A 17,664-nucleotide genomic window follows, 5' to 3' on the forward strand; every position below is an offset into this window, starting at 1 on the left:
TGCCAGCTTCTGGAGGGCAAGGGAAGCAGTTTCCATTGGGAATATAGCATTGTAGGGAAAGGGTTAAATTCCCATCTGCTACCTCTATGGCATCTATTGAAACTGCCCCATCAAGCACAAATTTTTCAAGTTGATATTTGAAAAACAGAAAATCCTATTTCCCAGTACACTATGGAAAAGTAAAAGAGGGTAGTGTAGAAACATTTTAACATTTATTTTTAAATATATGTTCTCTGCTTTCTCAGATAGTATTTTATAGAAAATACTAATACAGTGATTTAGCTTGTGATCTCCTAAAACTCTTAAATTTGTTTTTTGTTTTTTAAAGTTAAAAAACATAGATCAAACCTGATATTTCTCATAAAATAAAGACTGTCCATTAGGTGGTGCCAGCGTACTCTCTTCGGTCCATACTTCAGTGTTGAGAGAACTACCAAGGGTCATCTAATTTTTAAAAGAAATGCAGAAAGAAAATTTGCGTAATCTCACATGAATTTAAGATAATTATTCAGATGCGATGCACGTCTGTTGCCAACAGAGACTGAAGTTGTTCTCAGGAAAACTAAAACTTTATTGCACTCTTAAGATTTTGTAGGCTATCTGCATTTCTAGAGTGAAAGCAAGCTTCACTATCACATTTTGGTTATTTTTAAAAGGATTTCTTTTAGCCCAAGCTGCTGCTAAGGCCACTAATAAGCAAAGTGTGGAAGAAGAAGGAATAGTCAAGGGATGAATAGGATCTTTTAAATTACTGGTGACACCCCTGTTCCAGCTCCCTAAAATCTCAATCAACAATCCATTAGAACTCAACAGGAGTAAAACTAAATCCTCGTTTAAGTGTATTTATCCGATCTCTTTTCTCTCTTTCAAATGCTAAATCCATTTCAGCATATGCCCCTTCTTTCTCTCGCCTTTCTCTAAAGGCTGGCAGCCTATACTTCTCTTGTAAATATGAAAGATGCTAATCATATGACATATCACGTCTCAGTCGGAGCTTGGAATAAAGCCTTGAGATTTGGGATCATTGCCTCCAGACAACAGCTTCATCAGCCGGAAAGTTGGTTTTTTTCTCCTTTCCTTCAACTCTCAATCCCTTCTTTGTCTGGGGGAAAATGCAGCCAACTCAAGCTACCCTGGCCATATGGTTCACTCTGTATTTTCTTAGTTGAATTCTGAATTGTTTCTGTGACTTGCTAAGGGCTCCCCCCCCCTTTTTTTCTTTTTTTGAAGTGTGTATAAAGACATAGACGGCCTACTTGTATGGAGACGGCTTTTACGAAGGTGCTGCATGATCTTCATGTGTCCATTTCACATAATCTGCCGCTATTTTGCAGAAACTGCATTCTGCTGCTGAATGCACTTTTCATCTGTACCCAAAACGGCCTCGATAGTAAGTCCCATTCATTGATTTCTAACACTTTCCACGAGTGTTTCATTCCACGTGATGCACTCTAAATGATGGAGGTGTGTGTGTGTGTGTGTGCGTGCGTGCGTGGTGTGTGTGTGTATGAACCTGTCAGATTTTCTTTTCTCTCTCTCCCTGCCTTACTCCCCCCCCTCGATATCTGTTTGTCTATATCTCCTTCTCCTGCCCCCTCCTTCCCCAAGGGCCCTTTCAACAAATCATTAAATTCTACAGAGGTGGTCAAGCCAGGCCTGCTTTTCATGCATTTGGGAAAAGAAAAGAGTCCTTGAAGTTTAGAAGATGCCCAAGGAAAACTCCTTGAATGACATCAAAAGAATGGGTTTCCATAGCTGTTGAAGCACGAGAGCCATGTAAGCTACACAAAGGCGGGTTGGGGCAGTGGGACTGTCCCGCTGCTCTATCCCAGCACAATTGGGTCACTGAAATAGGGAATTAATTACCATTGGAGAGTGGGCAGCCCATTCACCACTGCCTGAGTTTTATTAAACGCCAATATAAATAACAAAACAACTCTTGTGGCTGCACTATTCCTACACGCCAAAGGAAGGATTAGCTTGGGGATTAACATCTTAAAGTCTATGAGACTTTCTGACTCAAGGCTCGGAGCTGGTAATCGTATTTGTCTCCTGGTTCAGCGATTAGTGCTCTCTCACTCGCACCTTCGCCTGCCTGCCCAGTGTCCCTTTTTGCAGGCTTGTCTCTCTGGGCTTCTGGCTGCTTCTCTTCTCACAATCGGCTGTTCTTTTGGCCACATCTATAGAAGAAAGGGAAAGGGAAACTGCGTCTTGGCCGTGCAATCCTCGAGTTTCTGGGAAAGCAGGGTGGGGTGGGGGAGCTTATCAGGGTTCCTGGGGAGGGAAGAGCCTGCCGCCCTGGGAGGAGAAAGCGAGGGAGGGGCTGGAGTTTAAAAATCACTATGTGGAGGGCTGCACCTGCCATGCAAATTGGGAAGCAAACAATCAAAGAGCTACCACATTGTGGCCCTGGTGGGGAGAGTTGGGGGGGGGGGGGAGCAGAGAGAATAGTTGCATGCAAGGGATGCCTCCAAGCTACATGGGTATAGGCATCTCCCAGTGAGACCAGGGAAGGGCGCCCATCTGTCAAGCTGTTTTCTGCAAAGAAAGTAAAAGAAAATTGCTTTATCTGCTGTCTGTCCCTGTAACACTTTCCCTATAGTTTTTGAGTGCCTGGCTTTAGCAAATGGGTGTGAAAAAAATATGTCATTACTAGCTTGAGTTCAGTATGTAAAAGATGTCCTAAGGGATTTTTCAAATAACCTTTTGGTGCAAGCACAGAGGAAGCTTGTTCCACAAATGAGCCAAATTATTTTGCAGAATCCAAGACTGAGCCCTGTCCCTACACTGAAATTAAGAGTGGTATTCAAGTTTTACTCTGAGTAGACCTTTTGAAATGAATGGACCCAGCTTAAATACCACTATAAGCCGTCGTTGCTGCAGGCTAATTCAAGGCAGATTCTCATGTTCTGCTTTCCACCTGGAAACAATAAATAAAAAGTATCTGCTCCCTTCTTGAATGTCCCAAGATTTTTCATAGGCAGGTGCAGATAACAGTATGCAATTCATCCATGCTTCTATGTTTTTTAAGAGGAGGAGTGGTGACTTTTTTTTACAGATAGCTGTGGACCAGGTATCTCTGCCAAGTATTTTAGAAAAAAATCAGTTCTCAGGTATGGAAAAACAGCACTGGGAATCATTCAGAATGGGTGAGATCACGAGACTGGAACAGTTGCAGAGGCAAATAACCTCCTTAGTTTTAAGAAATCTGGTACATGTAGTTATATTAGTCTCCCACCCTATACCAGAGTGGGAATGTACTATCTGATAGTTCCCCTCAAAGCCCTGTGAAACAGATTTAAGCCTACCAAGAAACAGACTTGTGAAGGCCACCCAGTAGTAAGTGTCATGCCTGAGCAAGCATTTAAGCCCGGGTTCCCCTTCTCCTACCTAATATTCCTCTGAACTAATTTTTTGTTGGAGGTATCCAGTAGATAAACCTCATTTCTTACTTTTGAGTTAAGTTTATTTCCATTTTGGGAATGGAGAAGAATCCCCCCCCCAAAAAAAAAATCCTGTTGATGATAATGACACAAGTATTTGTCCCTTGCCAGAATCTTTTGAGCATTCACCAACTTCAGCCCTCATACTATATATATATACAGTGTGTGTGTGTGTGTGTGTATTTTCTTGGTTTAAATAGTTATACACTGTTATGTGGGCATCTCAGGGTGGTGTAAAACAAGACCAAAAGTTATAGTACAAGTACAATCAAAACAGTTAAATGCAGCAAGATAAACCATCAGGTAGACTGTAAAAATAACCTTAGAACACCACGATGGCTGGCCAGCAAAAGCCATAGTAAGCCAAAATGTTTTCAGTGTAGCACTGTTGGTTTGTACACTGCCAGAGAGTGTTCGCCACCAGAAGAAAAGACAAGGAAATGGAGGATAAAACTGTGCTCTACTTTCACTGAATGCTAGTTGCTGGAAACCACAAGTGTTATACTCAGGCTCTGCTTTCAGGCTTTCCATAGTTGGCTTTAGTTGGCTTTCCGTCTTCTCATAGGCATTTAGTTGTGAGAGCAGGATGCTGGACTAAGATGGGCCATTGGCCTGATCCAGCAGGCTCTTTTTATGTTCCTCTGCCTGGTTGATCTCAAATAGTCACCTGCAGGTTATGGCACAACCAGGAGGATTTCCATGGGTAATCTCAATTGTCTCAACCTGCTTGCCCCAGCTATCTCACAGCAGACTTTGGTAGCGGCTGCTGCTGGAATAGATTGCCCCATTTGCTCTATGAGTGATTTTCCTGCATTTCTGAGACCAATATGATAGGGAAGTACAACCTTGTTGTATATGTATTAATGTAGCTAAAGCCTCATAAAAATGTCTGATAGTGGTGATTGCTCTGGTGCATGAAAACTTTTCTTCTACCCAAAGGCAACTGCAAACCACAAGTGGAAAGCACTTTGTACAAACAATAGTGTTTTAATTTCTCATGACCTGGATATATTAGGATGAGAAAGTTTGCTTTACCCCACAACCGTCACACACACAAGGGCTTTATAATGCTTTAAATGGATCCATTTATTTCAGAAATGTGCAGCAAGCAAGCTGGTGCTGCCTGCCAAGTGCTGAACTGTTTGATCTGCCTCTGCGTTTTCTGTTCTAACTTTCTTCAGAAATGTTCAATTGACTTACTTTTTTATTTTAATGAAATCTTAGAGGCTGGGCTCCTTGCTGGCCTTGGACCCCCTAAAATCCTACCCCTTTTACCTGTCCGTTGGTGCCCTGTCAGAGATTAACAATATGACTAGTTCCTCACCCAAAGCTAGGTTATATAATTTTTGCAGTTTTGCAGACTTATTTTCAAGGCTGGTACAGATGTGCATGGCAGTCAATCCCTGTTATGTACAGGCTATGTCTATAAAATATAGAATGCAAATAAAATATAGTGAACATATATTTTAACAAGCCAATACTAGCAGTGCTTTTTTTTAGGGGGGGCACTCATTTTTGTTAAAATGTATGGCACTTACTGTAACAACTTCATGGCACCTATTTTTCTAGAAAAAAAGCACTGAATGCTGTCTCCATTGCTGCAGTGCAGAGGTTAAGCAAACTTCCAAACAGAACTTAATTAGTCAAGAAATCTCTGCCAAGGACTAATTAATTCTATGGCAAATCCACAATAAAGATTGCATCTGAGCACACGCAGAGTGCCTTTCCATCACCAGTGAGGAATCAGAGCCAGTTCCTGTGCATCTTCAAATAGGGCAGAGCTTCCAAATCAGAATATCTGGCCAGAAGAAAGACTCAATACCAATCATTTCTCATTTTAGAAATTAACCACGGAGGTGGTATAATTATAAAATTTCTGATGACATGCAGGATAACTTTTCTCTTCCTGCTCCTGAACAAAAGACACTCTCTTCACATTTGGGACCAGGAGACAGATCTTGGAACTGCAGTAAGCCCTTATATTTTCCTTGCAGAACTGACCATTGCAGTTCCATTCTTTCCCCTCAGTAGACCTCAAAAGCCAAGAAGGAAACATGGTGCAGGGCCTCTTCCAAGGGGGCTCACCAACACCCCCTGCAGGAAACCTTGCAGTGCTGGCATGAGTGGAGGGACACCCTGTCACATCACACAACTTGGGCAGCCGGATCGTGGTTTGGGGTCTCTTGGCAACAGTTTAAGGTCTTTCCCCTATAAACTTTAAGGTCTTTGAGGTCGCACCGACGTTCAAGCTTCTTAGGCACCACAAAGGCTTTATAAAGGTCTCCCTGCCCTGTCCTCCCAGTTCCTTGCCCTTTCCCTTAAATCATTTGTGCTCTCCCAGTTCTTGAGCCTTGCCTGCATTGGCCTTTTGTTGTTACCCTAAAGGAGGATTGAGCCAAGCGAAAGGGGCTGGAGTTGAACAGTTTGACCCTTGCTGGACAGTTTGGGTGCTGGGATCTCTCCGTCCTTCTGTGCACCCCCCCTGTCCCTCTATCTCTTCCCCCCCCCCACTCCTTGCTTCTCCTCCTCCCTCTTTGCATAGCCGTTCAGCCTCGTTTCACCAGGCCGCACTTTAGGGACCACACAAGTGCCTCTTCAATTCAGACAAAGTTAAAAGACAGCCACAAACTCCAGCCGTGTCTATTTGTCTTCGGTCACGTTTGGCTTCAGACGGGGGATGAACTGAAATAAGACATTCTCAGTGTCCCCCTCACCCACCCACCCCTCCTTTTCCACCTCCTCTCTCCAGACCTGGACAAAATGGTGTGCAAATAAAATGAAGACCAGGCTAGCCTACGTGAGAGAGCAAAAGTAACCATCGTTAGAACAATTCAACCTTTGAGATTTCATCAGGCTGGGGGGTGGTTTGGAGTTAACCCAGCCTTGGCCAGCCTATGTGGGACCAACCCTGGGAGACCAGGGTTCGAATCCCCACTCAACCATGAAGCTCACTGGGTGACTTGGGGTCAGCCACCACCTCTCAACTCAACCTGCCTCACAGGGTTGTTGTGGGGATTAAATGAGGAGATGAGAAACGTATATGCCACCTTGAGCTCATTGGGATATAAGCTAAACAAATGAAACCTGCTGCCCTCCAGATGTTTTGGACAACATCTATCAACCCTAGATGTAGAATGAAACATCTGGGGGCAGCAGCTTGGTGACGGCTGAGTTAACTTGGTGCTGGTTTCTTGTCCTGGTGCAGGGTTTCTTCCTTCCACAACCCTTCCAATTGTAGAGTCCCCTATCACACAACTTCCCAAATAGGATGCTCGCGCAGCTAGAGAAATGTGCCAAAAAATGAGATGGTACAGTGCAATCTTATAAGTAAGTAAGGGACAAGTCCACAAGTAAGTCCCCTATTTGTTAAAGATTTATACTATATTTTAAAAAGCCAATACGGTTAAAAACACAGCCTGATCCAATGAAACAGCAATACAGAACAGGAATTAGGGGATTCAAGCACACAGAACAGTGTCTGATGAGTTGAGAAAAGCAAATGTTCGGCTGACATTATTCACAGCTAAAGCTGCTCACTTTTATGCTCACTTACCTGAGAGTAAGATTCACTGCACTCCATGAGACTTGCTTCTGAATATGCAGGCATAGGATTACATTGTGTGTTTAGGATTGCAGCCATAAGATGCCATCTTCTTAAGGCTACACTCTTAACTCCCATAGACCTGACATTGAATTCAATAGGACTTACTTCAAAGCAGACATGGTTAGGATTGCACTGTGGCCCCATTTGCACAATACAGGTGAAACTCAAAAAAATTGAATATCGTGGAAAAGTTCATTTATTTCAGTAGTTCAACTTAAAAGATGAAACTAATATATTAGATAGACTCATGACATGCAAAGCGAGATATGTCAAGCCTTTATTTGTTATAATTGTGATGATTATGGCGTACAGCTGATGAAAACCGTGGGCCGGATTGAGAAGGCAATTGGGCTGCATCTGGCCCACGGGCCTTAGGTTGCCTACCCCTGCCCTAGAGTCCAATCCCAACTCTCACCACCAAAGGAACACAAACAAATACCAAGGAGAACCTGCACAAGTTATGCTGACACAAAACCCCACACATACATTAAATAAAATAGAAACATTGCCACCCACCCCCACCCACACTCACCATTCCCCCTCCACCTCTTTCCCCCTTTTCTTCCTAATCTAACACTAATGTCTGAACAAATGAAACTGATCTGTAGAAAATGTAACTTGAAAAAAGAGACATTGCACATACCAAAGGGACATTGTAAACCAAGAAATCTTTAATAAAAATATTTTTTTTAAAAAAAGAGGTACAATTCCCAGGGTTCCGCGGGGAAGAAGCGTTGATGGTTAAAACACCAAAAATTTTAGCTGAGGGTGCAGAAGAGGCGTCTCCCAACAACTCTCAGCTCCCTAAACAACATACACTTCCCAGAATGCATTGGGGGGAGCCATGACTGTTTAAAAAGGTATCCTAGTGCTTTAAATGCACTCAGAGTAGACTCACTGAAATCAATGTACTAACTTGTTTCACTTGCAGGTAGGTAGCCGTGTTGGTCTGCCATAGTCAAATCAAAATAAAAAATAAAAAATTCCTTCCAGTAGCACCTTAGAGACCAACTAAGTTTGTTCTTTCATGTGCATGCACACTTCTTCAGAACACAAAAGCTCATACCAAGAACAAACTTAGTTTGTTCTGGAAGGTGCTACTGGAAGGAATTTTTTATTTTTTATTTTGTTTTGTTTCACTTGTTCTACGGTCTACTCTAAATGTAACTTAGTTGGGTTACCATCAGTAAGTTCCATTTAACTCTGTGAGATTTATCTCTGAATACTCATGTTCAGGTTTGAATTGAAGGCTGAACAGGTTTGCTGCAACTAGCTCACTGTGGGGATTTTGCATTTATTTATTAGAGGAATAGTCAAGGCGTTGGCCTCCAGATGTTGGACTAAAACTCCCATCTTACCGTTGGCCATGCTGGCTGAGACTGATGGGACTTGTAGTTCAACAACTGGAGGCAGGCACCACCTTGGCTAACCCTGGTTTACTGTGATGCGTTTTAATTATACTAATTTAGATTTTAAAGGCATCTCATTTTGTAATCGGCCTGACAAGGTTGTGAATTGATGCGAATATGTTGAGCACGTGTGAAGCTTAGTCTCTGTATAGTTTGGCACCTCGTGTAAGTCCACTGTGGTGACTGATCCCCATCCTTACATATGCAAGGCTTTACTGCCATTCCTCGCGGACCTGCCTGCACTGCGCTTGAGCTGTGTGCCCGGCGCGCATAGAGGCTGAGCAAACCATCCACACTCCATACTTCCGGCTCACTGTCGCAGCCTCCCTTCGCAGCCGCGCGTCCCTCTTGCATCCCGCACGCTTTGCCAGACCCCGCGGCGCTGGACCGGAAAGGCCGAGCCCGTTGACCTTTGGGGCAGGTCGCCAGGGCCCATTGCGCCTGCTCAGGGCGCTTGGCCGAAGAGGGTGGTCTGGGGGTGGGAGGGCCGCTTGGGGGGTTTGCCCCCACCCCCGTGCTTTGACCTCAATTCGTGGTGCTTCCACTCCCTTTCCCCCCCCTCCCCGCCCCACCTTGTGGTTTTAAGAAGAAACGATTTATTGAGGTGCGTCTAAAAAGTGTTATGCTTAATTAATTTGTAGCGCGCTGCAAAACAAATGTCTCAAAGCAACTTTGGATTTTCTTTTTTAAGCGTACAATACAAAATTAAACTACATCAACATATTTTTTTTTAAACCCAAGTAAAAACGAGCTCATTAATTGGATCCATTTCTTTTTTGATGCCATGTTTAATAATAATAATAATAATAATAATAGAGTGCACAGGGCAGTCCTAAGGATGTTTACTCCGAAGGAAGCGTGTTTGCAGCTTTAGCCATAGGGCTTTTAAATACATTTATTTTTCTTTTTCTAATGATGACCGGCATATCCAACTCCCCCAGACCCTTAATTTTGTTTGTGTATAGTTCGTTGAATAATGCATATTTGGGTACAGTTTCGATTTTATTTCGAGCGCTTGTTGAGTGTGGTTGGATCTTATTCTCGAGGCGAATTTTTAGCGTTTAGAAGTTGCGATGAATACTAAATAATTAAAATACTAGCGTTTGGGGAACCCCATAGTGTACCTGCACTACAGGCGCCCAAGGTGTGTCGAGGAGGAGAATAAGGCATGTCTTTGGGTGGACCACCCATGGGGTGTCTCAAATGACTTGCGGGTCATATTTGTTCGGTAGAAAAGGAGGGATGCCTTTCACCCGTGGTCAGATGTTGGAGGGCATCTAACAACTTGCATTCCTCGACGGAATGATTTATGCCCGTTTCGTTGAATCTAGGTATCCGCAGTCTCTTTATTGGTGGCGGATTTTTTAAAAAGTCAGTGTTTAAGACTGGGAAGACGTGTGTGTGTGTGTGTGTGTGTGTGTGTGTGTTAAACTGGAAAATAAGAGTGATAATAAATACCCTTTCACGAGCCATGCAATCCAGCGCAATCACTCCTAGGCTACAATCCTAGTGGGGATAAGCCCTGTTGAACTTCTGGGTAAACAACTGTTGTTGTTGTTGTTATTGTTGTTGTTGTCCCACCCTTCTTCCAATGAGTTCGGGGTGGCATACACGCTTTTCCTCCCTCTATTTTTACCCTCACAGCAGTCCTGTGAGGTAGGCTAGCCTGAGAGGCAGTGACTGACCAAGGGTCACCCAGTAAGCTTGACGGCCGCGTGAGGATTTGAACCCTGAGCTCCTAGATCCAACCCTCTAGCCCCACAGGAATGGGGCCCCGCTGTTCATAACCCATCGCATTCACAACCCATTCCCTTTGAGACTCTTGTTCCTCAGAGGGCCGATGCTCCTTCCTCCCTTCCTCCTTCCCAGTCCGGCGCTGGCCACTGCCTCGTGGAGGCGGCGGCGTCCTTCAGTGCGGTCCACCAGGCAAAGGGGGAGAAAAAGGGACAAAAGTTCGGACCAAAATTGCAGAGGTGGAAGACGCTTTGGACAGCTCCTTCCTTCGAAGGCCAGGAAGATCCCTGCGGAACCACAGAGTCTCGCCACGGAGCCCGTTTGGCCCGACGGCGCGCACAGCACTGCCTGGAGGGAGAAGGAGAAGTCAAGACGCCGCCGCTCATTTGCCACTGCTCGCTCCGCCTCCGCCGGTGAGGAACCCTCCACAGGCTGAGCCCGAGAACAGACCCGCGCCGTGGGGCTCTGAATTTGGGGGGGGGGGCTGGGGGGGGCGAAGACGCCGTGGGCGGAACTGCCGCGCTCCCCGGCGCCTCTTCTTGGGCACGACTTCTTTGCGCGCGCCAGTGGAGAGGCGGCAAAAAAGGCAGCTTTTCCCAGCTCCCGGGATGCCCCGACGGCGGAAGCTCCGTCGGTCGTGGATGATAAGAACTCATCGAAGATTCGGAATAATTTCTGGAATTTCTCAGGCACTAGGCACGGATAGATATATCCCTGCCCGTAGGTTTAGCGCAAACAACAACCATTTAAAACAGGGGAAAGGAACACAAAAAAGTGTGTGACTATCGTGCATCTTTTAAAGGCGCGGGAATCTTCCTGGGAATACTGTGGCAACCCTGCAAACGCAGGACTTTGATTTGCGCATGTGACTTCCCCACCACATCGCAACACATCCATCTACGCATCCCCTCTTTTCAATAAATCAAAGTTCGTTCTCTCTCTCTCTCTCTCTCTCTCACACACACACACACACACACGTAAGAACTTAGTTCTTATTATATCAGCTTTCAGCCTTGGAGGATATGGCGGAGCAGATTTCTAAACTACTATTCATAGTCGAAACAAAATAATAATAAAAAATCCTTCCAGTAGCACCTTTTTGTTGTTCAGTCGTTCAGTCCTGTCCGACTCTTCGTGACCCCATGGACCAGAGCACGCCAGGCACGCCTATCCTTCACTGCCTCTCGCAGTTTGGCCAAACTCATGTTAGTAGCTTTGAGAACACTGTCCAACCATCTCATCCTCTGTCGTCCCCTTCTCCTTGTGCCCTCCATCTTTCCCAACATCAGGGTCTTTTCCAGGGAGTCTTCTCTTCTCATGAGGTGGCCAAAGTACTGGAGCCTCAACTTCAGGATCTGCCCTTCCAGTGAGCACTCAGGGCTGATTTCTTTAAGGATGGATAAGTTTGATCTTTTTGCAGTCCATGGGACTCTCAAGTAGCACCTTAGAGACCAACTAAGTTTGTTATTGGTATGAGCTTTCGTGTGCATGCACAGTTCTACAAACTTAGTTGGTCTCTAAGGTGCTACTGGAAGGAATTTATTTTATTTTGTTTGACTATGGCAGACCTACTAGTTACACGGCTACCTACCTGTAACTAGTACTGTTCATAGGGCTCCGTTGAGTAAGCAGGACTAGCTCCTCCGCTCACTTGTTGGGCATATGAGAAAGGAGCTTCCCGTTGGGAGAATGTGCCTTGCTTATTAGGCAAAAGAAGTTCAGCACCGCATAGGCATTGGAAGTAAAAGCATGGGAGGCAAACACAAAGGCGCACACAGCCCAGTTTGTAGCTCCAGCTTCCTATAATCCCTACCCCGCCATACATACACATATTTAGAGAGGCACTTAAAGTGATTTTGAGTCTGTCTCAACCAACCAATGGTCTCTTAGTCTTGCTCAAGGAACAGTCCTTCACCTTTGGTCACACCTCAGTTGACTTTTTAAAAAGAAGGAGATGGGCGTGAGCATAACTTGCCTAAAACTGAGGAGAAACTGAGTTGTGTATTTCATCAAAGCTTCACCCAATAATTCAAGAAAATTCTTTAACTTTTCTCAACTTCCCCCCCTACTTCCTCTCATTTATTCTTTTTATCCTGCTCTCATCCACTTTCTTCCTTTTCTTTAAAATGATAATAATAATAATACTAGAAAATGATGGGTGCTGCTGCCAGTGATCACACCAGAAAAATGAGGGGCACAGAAGGACAAATTTTATTTAGACATGAGCTAGTTGTGTCCCACATGTCATATGATCTTGCAAAGAAAAATAATACAGTAGTATGCATTAAGGACAGGAGTCCATCAATTGGGGAGGCAACTGGGGAGGGCTGCTTCCTTGTGGGGGTGTGGAGGGGGGCGATTTCCGCCCCCTGGCACTGTCCATGGCTCTTGCCGGTGTGCTTGAAGTGTGCTCTAAGTCTGGCTGTCCAAAACACCCACCAGCTGAAGAAAAGTGGACTACCTCCAAGTAGGCGGTCACCGAAGACCACATAAGCACAGCCGCATGTCGTTATGTGACATGTGACTTTTTGGATGACGTGGAAAGAGGAAAGCTATTTACGAGTGTTTCAGTGGAAACCAATTAATAAAGAGCTTTCAAAGGGCACATTAACACTTAGAACCCTGGAACGAGATCAACACTCCCCTTCAGGTCTTTGTAAAACTTTTAACAGCGGTATGGCACTTGAGCCTGCTTCCTTTGGATTTGGATGGCTTTCGCTTTCGAGCAAGGAAGTCAGCTTGTAAACGCAACCTTAGCTTCCAATTTCCAGTTGATGACTTAATCGTGGACTGCATGTGAAAAGTGCCCATTTTTCAAGTAACCACCAGCACGGAGCGAAGAGACTTGTCCTTGCTCCCACCCTTACCTGCACCTCCATCTACGCCCCCAAGTGCCAACAGCTGGGAAAGGGGGACTTTGTTACCTTTCTGCCTGAAAGGCAAACCCGGAAAGGGTGTTGATGGGGCGAAATCCTGATAACAGAAATGCAACTCCTCCTCAACTGTACCTGCTCTGCTTGGTTCAGAACACCCGAACAAGCCTGCTAAGGATGGCGCAAGACACCCCCGGCACCCCGTCTCTGATGCTGAGATGGGCAGAGCAGGGCGCCTCTTGCGAGCCGCCCCTTGGGGTCTGAGGAGTCAGCAAAGGGGAGGCTGAAGCCTTTGCAGGACGCCCTTCCTCTGACTCCCCCGCCCCCCCCCCCACCCGGCCTAATGAGCTGCTGAAAGGGAGCAGGTTCCAGCGCGCGTGGCTAGCGGGACTCTGCGATTGGCCAGCTGCGCCTCGCGACCCCCATTCATTAATAAATTAGCGGCACGCTCCAGCCGAGCGCAAGGCACCAATCGCACCCCAGAGCCGTCGGGGCTGCGCCACACACTTGCGAGGGATCAGATGAAAGCGAGAGGGAAGGAGGGGAGGGGTCGGGTGGGTGGGTGGTGGGTGGCAAGGGGGCTTGACGCGGAGGGAGTGGTAGAGAAGCAACCTCCTCACCCACCCCCCAAAAGAGAGAGAGGGGAGAGAAAGAAAGAAAGAAAAAAGAGATGAGTGATGATAATGAAATGAAAAGAAAGACTCGACCTGGGGAGGGAGGAGGGGGGGAGGAAGAGCCGAGGAGGCCCTGGGGGTAGATTTGATTGTTGTCCGGGGGGTATATAAGGGGTTTTAAGGAGAGTCGTGTGCCAGACGCACAGCCACGAAAACACAAGCAGCTTCGCTTTAACTGGAGGCGAGGGGCGCGTGCCAGGAGCTCGCCCCGTCGGGCTTGCCTTGTCTCTTGCGCACGCACACGCGATCAGCAACACCAAACTCCCCCCCCCCTTCCTTCCGTCACCCCGGCAAAGGGGTCTGGAGCCCCGGCAACAGTGGTGGACCCTCTCCAGCAACCAGGGAGGGGAGCGGCGCGAGGCCAAGCCCGGGCTCCAGCTTTTGCACCGAGGGGGCGGTGCGGGGAAAAAAAAGGAGAGCGCGAGAAACGAGCGACCCGACGCATTCCCTGGCAAAAACAAACCCCAAACAAACTCTACGCAGCGCGCAGCAAAATCCGACCGCCTCTACAAGGAGAGCCAAGTAAGTCTCCAATTCTCTCGCTGCGCGCTTGGATGGAAGTTGGGACGCGTTTTGTTGGGGTTGTGAATTGACTTGGGCTTTTGTTTTTTGTTTTCTTTTTTGAGTTGCCGGCGAAAGTCCCGCTAAATTGGCAAAGCGCAATCGCAGGGGCCGCCCCCCGCCTTCCACCCATTAGCACTTAGATGGAGAGGCAGCGGGGGTCCTTTCCTTCTTCCAATAAAGTCTGTCTGGGTTTCGCTTTCCATAGTACGCTGTTGGCACTTAGACACCCAAACGCGAGGAACACATCAGAGGGGTCGTTTAAAGCCCCTTAAGTGCTCTACAGAAGTTCACGGGGCTTTGCTAGAAAGAGGGGTACAAGCCATATCCGTTCATAAGGAATGGGCGGTGAGTCCCATCTCTCCGTCTCTGCCTGCCTGGTTTGTTCCGGATGGCGCCTGGAAGGGCAGATCCTGCTGGGATACCTCAGTTGCTAAGAGCATGAGATCCTAAATCCTACAATCGAGCGTTGGAGCCCCACGTTGGGCAAAAGACTGGGCATGGCAGGGGATTGGACTCCATGGTCCCTATCGACTTGAAAGGGCCCGTTTCTAGGCAAGAGTAGGAAGTAAAGGGTTAAGTAGTGTGAGGCGCCGTCAACTTTTCCGGCTTGTCAAGCGCCCAGCACGTGGAGTTGGAGAGACGAACTGGCAAGCGAGAGGCTCCAGGGAGATGAACGGGGCAGACGCGGCAGAGCTGTTTTATTTTTAGTATTAATTGTTATTATTACAGGATGACATTTGTATACCGCCTTCATCCGCTGAGCTCAGGGCGGTTCACAACATAATCCATCTCTGCTATATAGGGTGGGCGGGCCGGGCAGCCTTGCCAGGGTAGTCAGGTTCATTTCGCTGATCTGACCGCTTCTCTTCTTGTCTCTTCTTCCTTTCAGGATGTTTGTGAAGCCGGAGAACCTGGAACTGAAGGAGGAGGAAGCGCTGCTGCTTGGAGCCCGCTCGCCGCCCGCCTCCTCCTCTTCTTCCTCTTCCTCCTCCTCCTCCTCTCTGACGCAGTTCTCGTCCGGCTCCGAAGGGGAGGACGACGAGGAGGAAGAGGCGTCCCAGCTCCTCTCGCCCTCGGGGCAGAGGGAGGGCGTCCCCGGAGCGGCTTCCGAGCTGGCTCACCTGCGCCACCTGGGCCTGAGGCGCCACGACTGCAAGCGGCGCTCGGCGGGTCGGGCCCGGAGCGGCTCGCGGGCAACCAAGACGGTGGAGACCGTGCAGCGCCTGAAGAAGAGCCGGCGCCTGAAGGCCAACAACCGCGAGCGCAATCGCATGCACAACTTGAACTCGGCACTGGACGCCTTGCGCGAGGTGCTGCCCACGTTCCCCGAGGACGCCAAGCTCACCAAGATCGAAACGCTTCGCTTCGCGCACAACTACATCTGGGCGCTCAGCGAGACGCTCCGTCTAGCCGACCACGGCGTCGGTGGCGTCGGTGGGGCAGCCGTGGCGGCGGCAGCGGCCGCCTTCTCGGAGGCGGTGCTGGGCAGCGCCGACGGCAGCCCTTCGCCAGTCTCGTCCTGGAGCTGCACCACCAGCCCGGCCCCGTCGGCTGCCTCCTCCTCTTCTTCGACGTACAGCTGCACTCTGTCCCCCTGCAGCCCTGGGGGCAGCTCAGCCTCGGAGCTGGACTACTGGCAGCCGGACAAGCAGCGCTACGCGCTGTCCAGGGACCTCATCTGACGCCCCCAAGGTTATTCTCGCTCTCGCGCGGCCTCCTGGTCAATGCTTGACGCTGAACTGTCGCAGTCGAGCGCGGCGCCCAGGCGCCCGCTCACCAAACAAGGACCGAGGGACTTGGGCGCGATCCCGGGGAGAGTTGGGCCGCTCGGGGCCGGCCCAGCCGCCGGGTTTCACCTCCTCGGGCTTCCCGGAGAGGCGTGAATGTCTTGGGTCTGTCCTCTCCTCCCTTTCGCCATGCCAGCTCCGCGTTGGCGGTGCCTGGCGCGGCATCTGCCGGCTTCCCATCGCCCGCCTGGAGGCTGTGGGAATTTCACCTGTCAAACCAAACTTTCTCTTTCTGATGTGCACTTTCCCACATTGGCCAGGCACAATGTCTTTTGTCCTTCGCCTTCTCTCTCTGACACATTCACGCGCTCCCTCTCTCAGACGCACACATTTCTCCTTCCTCGACGCCCCCTTCCCCATTTTGCCACCTGTCTCTCCGATGATTTATCGGAAATGGCTGGATGGAAAAAGGAGAAAAAGAAAGTTTTGGGCTCTTTGTTTGTTTGTTTGTTTGTTTGTTTGTAGATCGGGTGAGAAGTCATTGTATAATTTGTAGGTTTTTGTCACGGCTGAATGCAAGCGTGGAAATTTAGGCGGAACTCTTTATTATAAGGGTTTGGGGGGGGAGGTATAGAGGTGGGGGTCGGAGTGGGGTGGGCGCTGAACCAGGAGGGGAGACTGGCTCATGTATTATTTATCTTCTCGACCCTTTAGGGGGAGAGGAACCCCTCCGTCCTTTCACCAGTTTACAAAAAAATCTCAGCAGACTGTGAAAATCCCAGCAGACACGGAGCGTTACCCGCAAACAAACCCACGTGTTTGTTTCTATTTATTACAAAGGAAAATATTTCATGGGGGAGGAGGGAGATGTATTTGTCCCCTGTATATTTCAGAGTTTATTCTAGTATGTATTTACATTTCTCAGAGCAAGGACATCGTTCTTGAAAGGAAACAGATATATAAATAAAGTATATAATTTTCATAAGATGTGATTGGTGGTGATCCATGACTTTATTTCTTGCAGTTGCATTTTAATTTCTCAGTTACTGGTTACCCTAAGTAGATATCCACCTAAGGCTGCTTAGCAAATCAGATTTAATATGAACCAGAAACTAATTCCTACCTATCAGAATGGGATTTGGCATGAATTGGCTGTATTAATACTATTTATCTGCTTGGCCAAAGGAGACAAAGCAAGATGTGCATCCCTTTAAAAAGCCAGCAGCAAAACTTTCTCTGATGCACCTCAGGGGATCTGGTTTGCACACAAACAGCATAGATAAGGAAGTGTGTGCGCACACATACAACACACACACACACACACACACACACACACTGAGTGAACATAAGAGCCACTCTTTGAAAAATCACACAGCCAGACTCACAAACCAGTTCAGCTGAGTAACTTGGATTTCAGCTGACTGACTTACCTCCATAAGAAAGACAAACTATTGAGAAATATACCAATTCTACACCAATGGAAGTCAATGTAATGATTATTCACTGCAACGGGATTAAAATGGTTTACATCCAAGTGGTTGCAGCTTTTTGACATTACGGATGGAGAAGCTGCTCCTAATGTGGTTCATTGGTCCCCGAGCTTCTTGACCAGCAGAAAGGTCCCCCAGGCCTGCTG

General features: G+C 47.5%; 1 protein-coding gene across 1 annotated transcript; it reads left to right on the top strand.

Moving 5' to 3' along the window:
* Positions 1-14,082: 14,082 nt before the first annotated feature.
* On the top strand, positions 14,083-16,646 carry NEUROG2 (neurogenin 2). The gene is made up of 2 exons (XM_033160980.1): positions 14,083-14,259; positions 15,191-16,646. Exon 2 carries the CDS (start codon positions 15,192-15,194, stop codon positions 15,981-15,983), a length of 792 nt encoding a protein of 263 aa, XP_033016871.1. The 5' UTR covers positions 14,083-14,259; position 15,191; the 3' UTR covers positions 15,984-16,646.
* The last annotated feature ends 1,018 nt before the right edge of the window (positions 16,647-17,664 follow it).

Source organism: Lacerta agilis, chromosome 9 (genome assembly GCF_009819535.1).
Source record: "Lacerta agilis isolate rLacAgi1 chromosome 9, rLacAgi1.pri, whole genome shotgun sequence".
Taxonomy (NCBI): Eukaryota; Metazoa; Chordata; class Lepidosauria; order Squamata; family Lacertidae; genus Lacerta; species Lacerta agilis.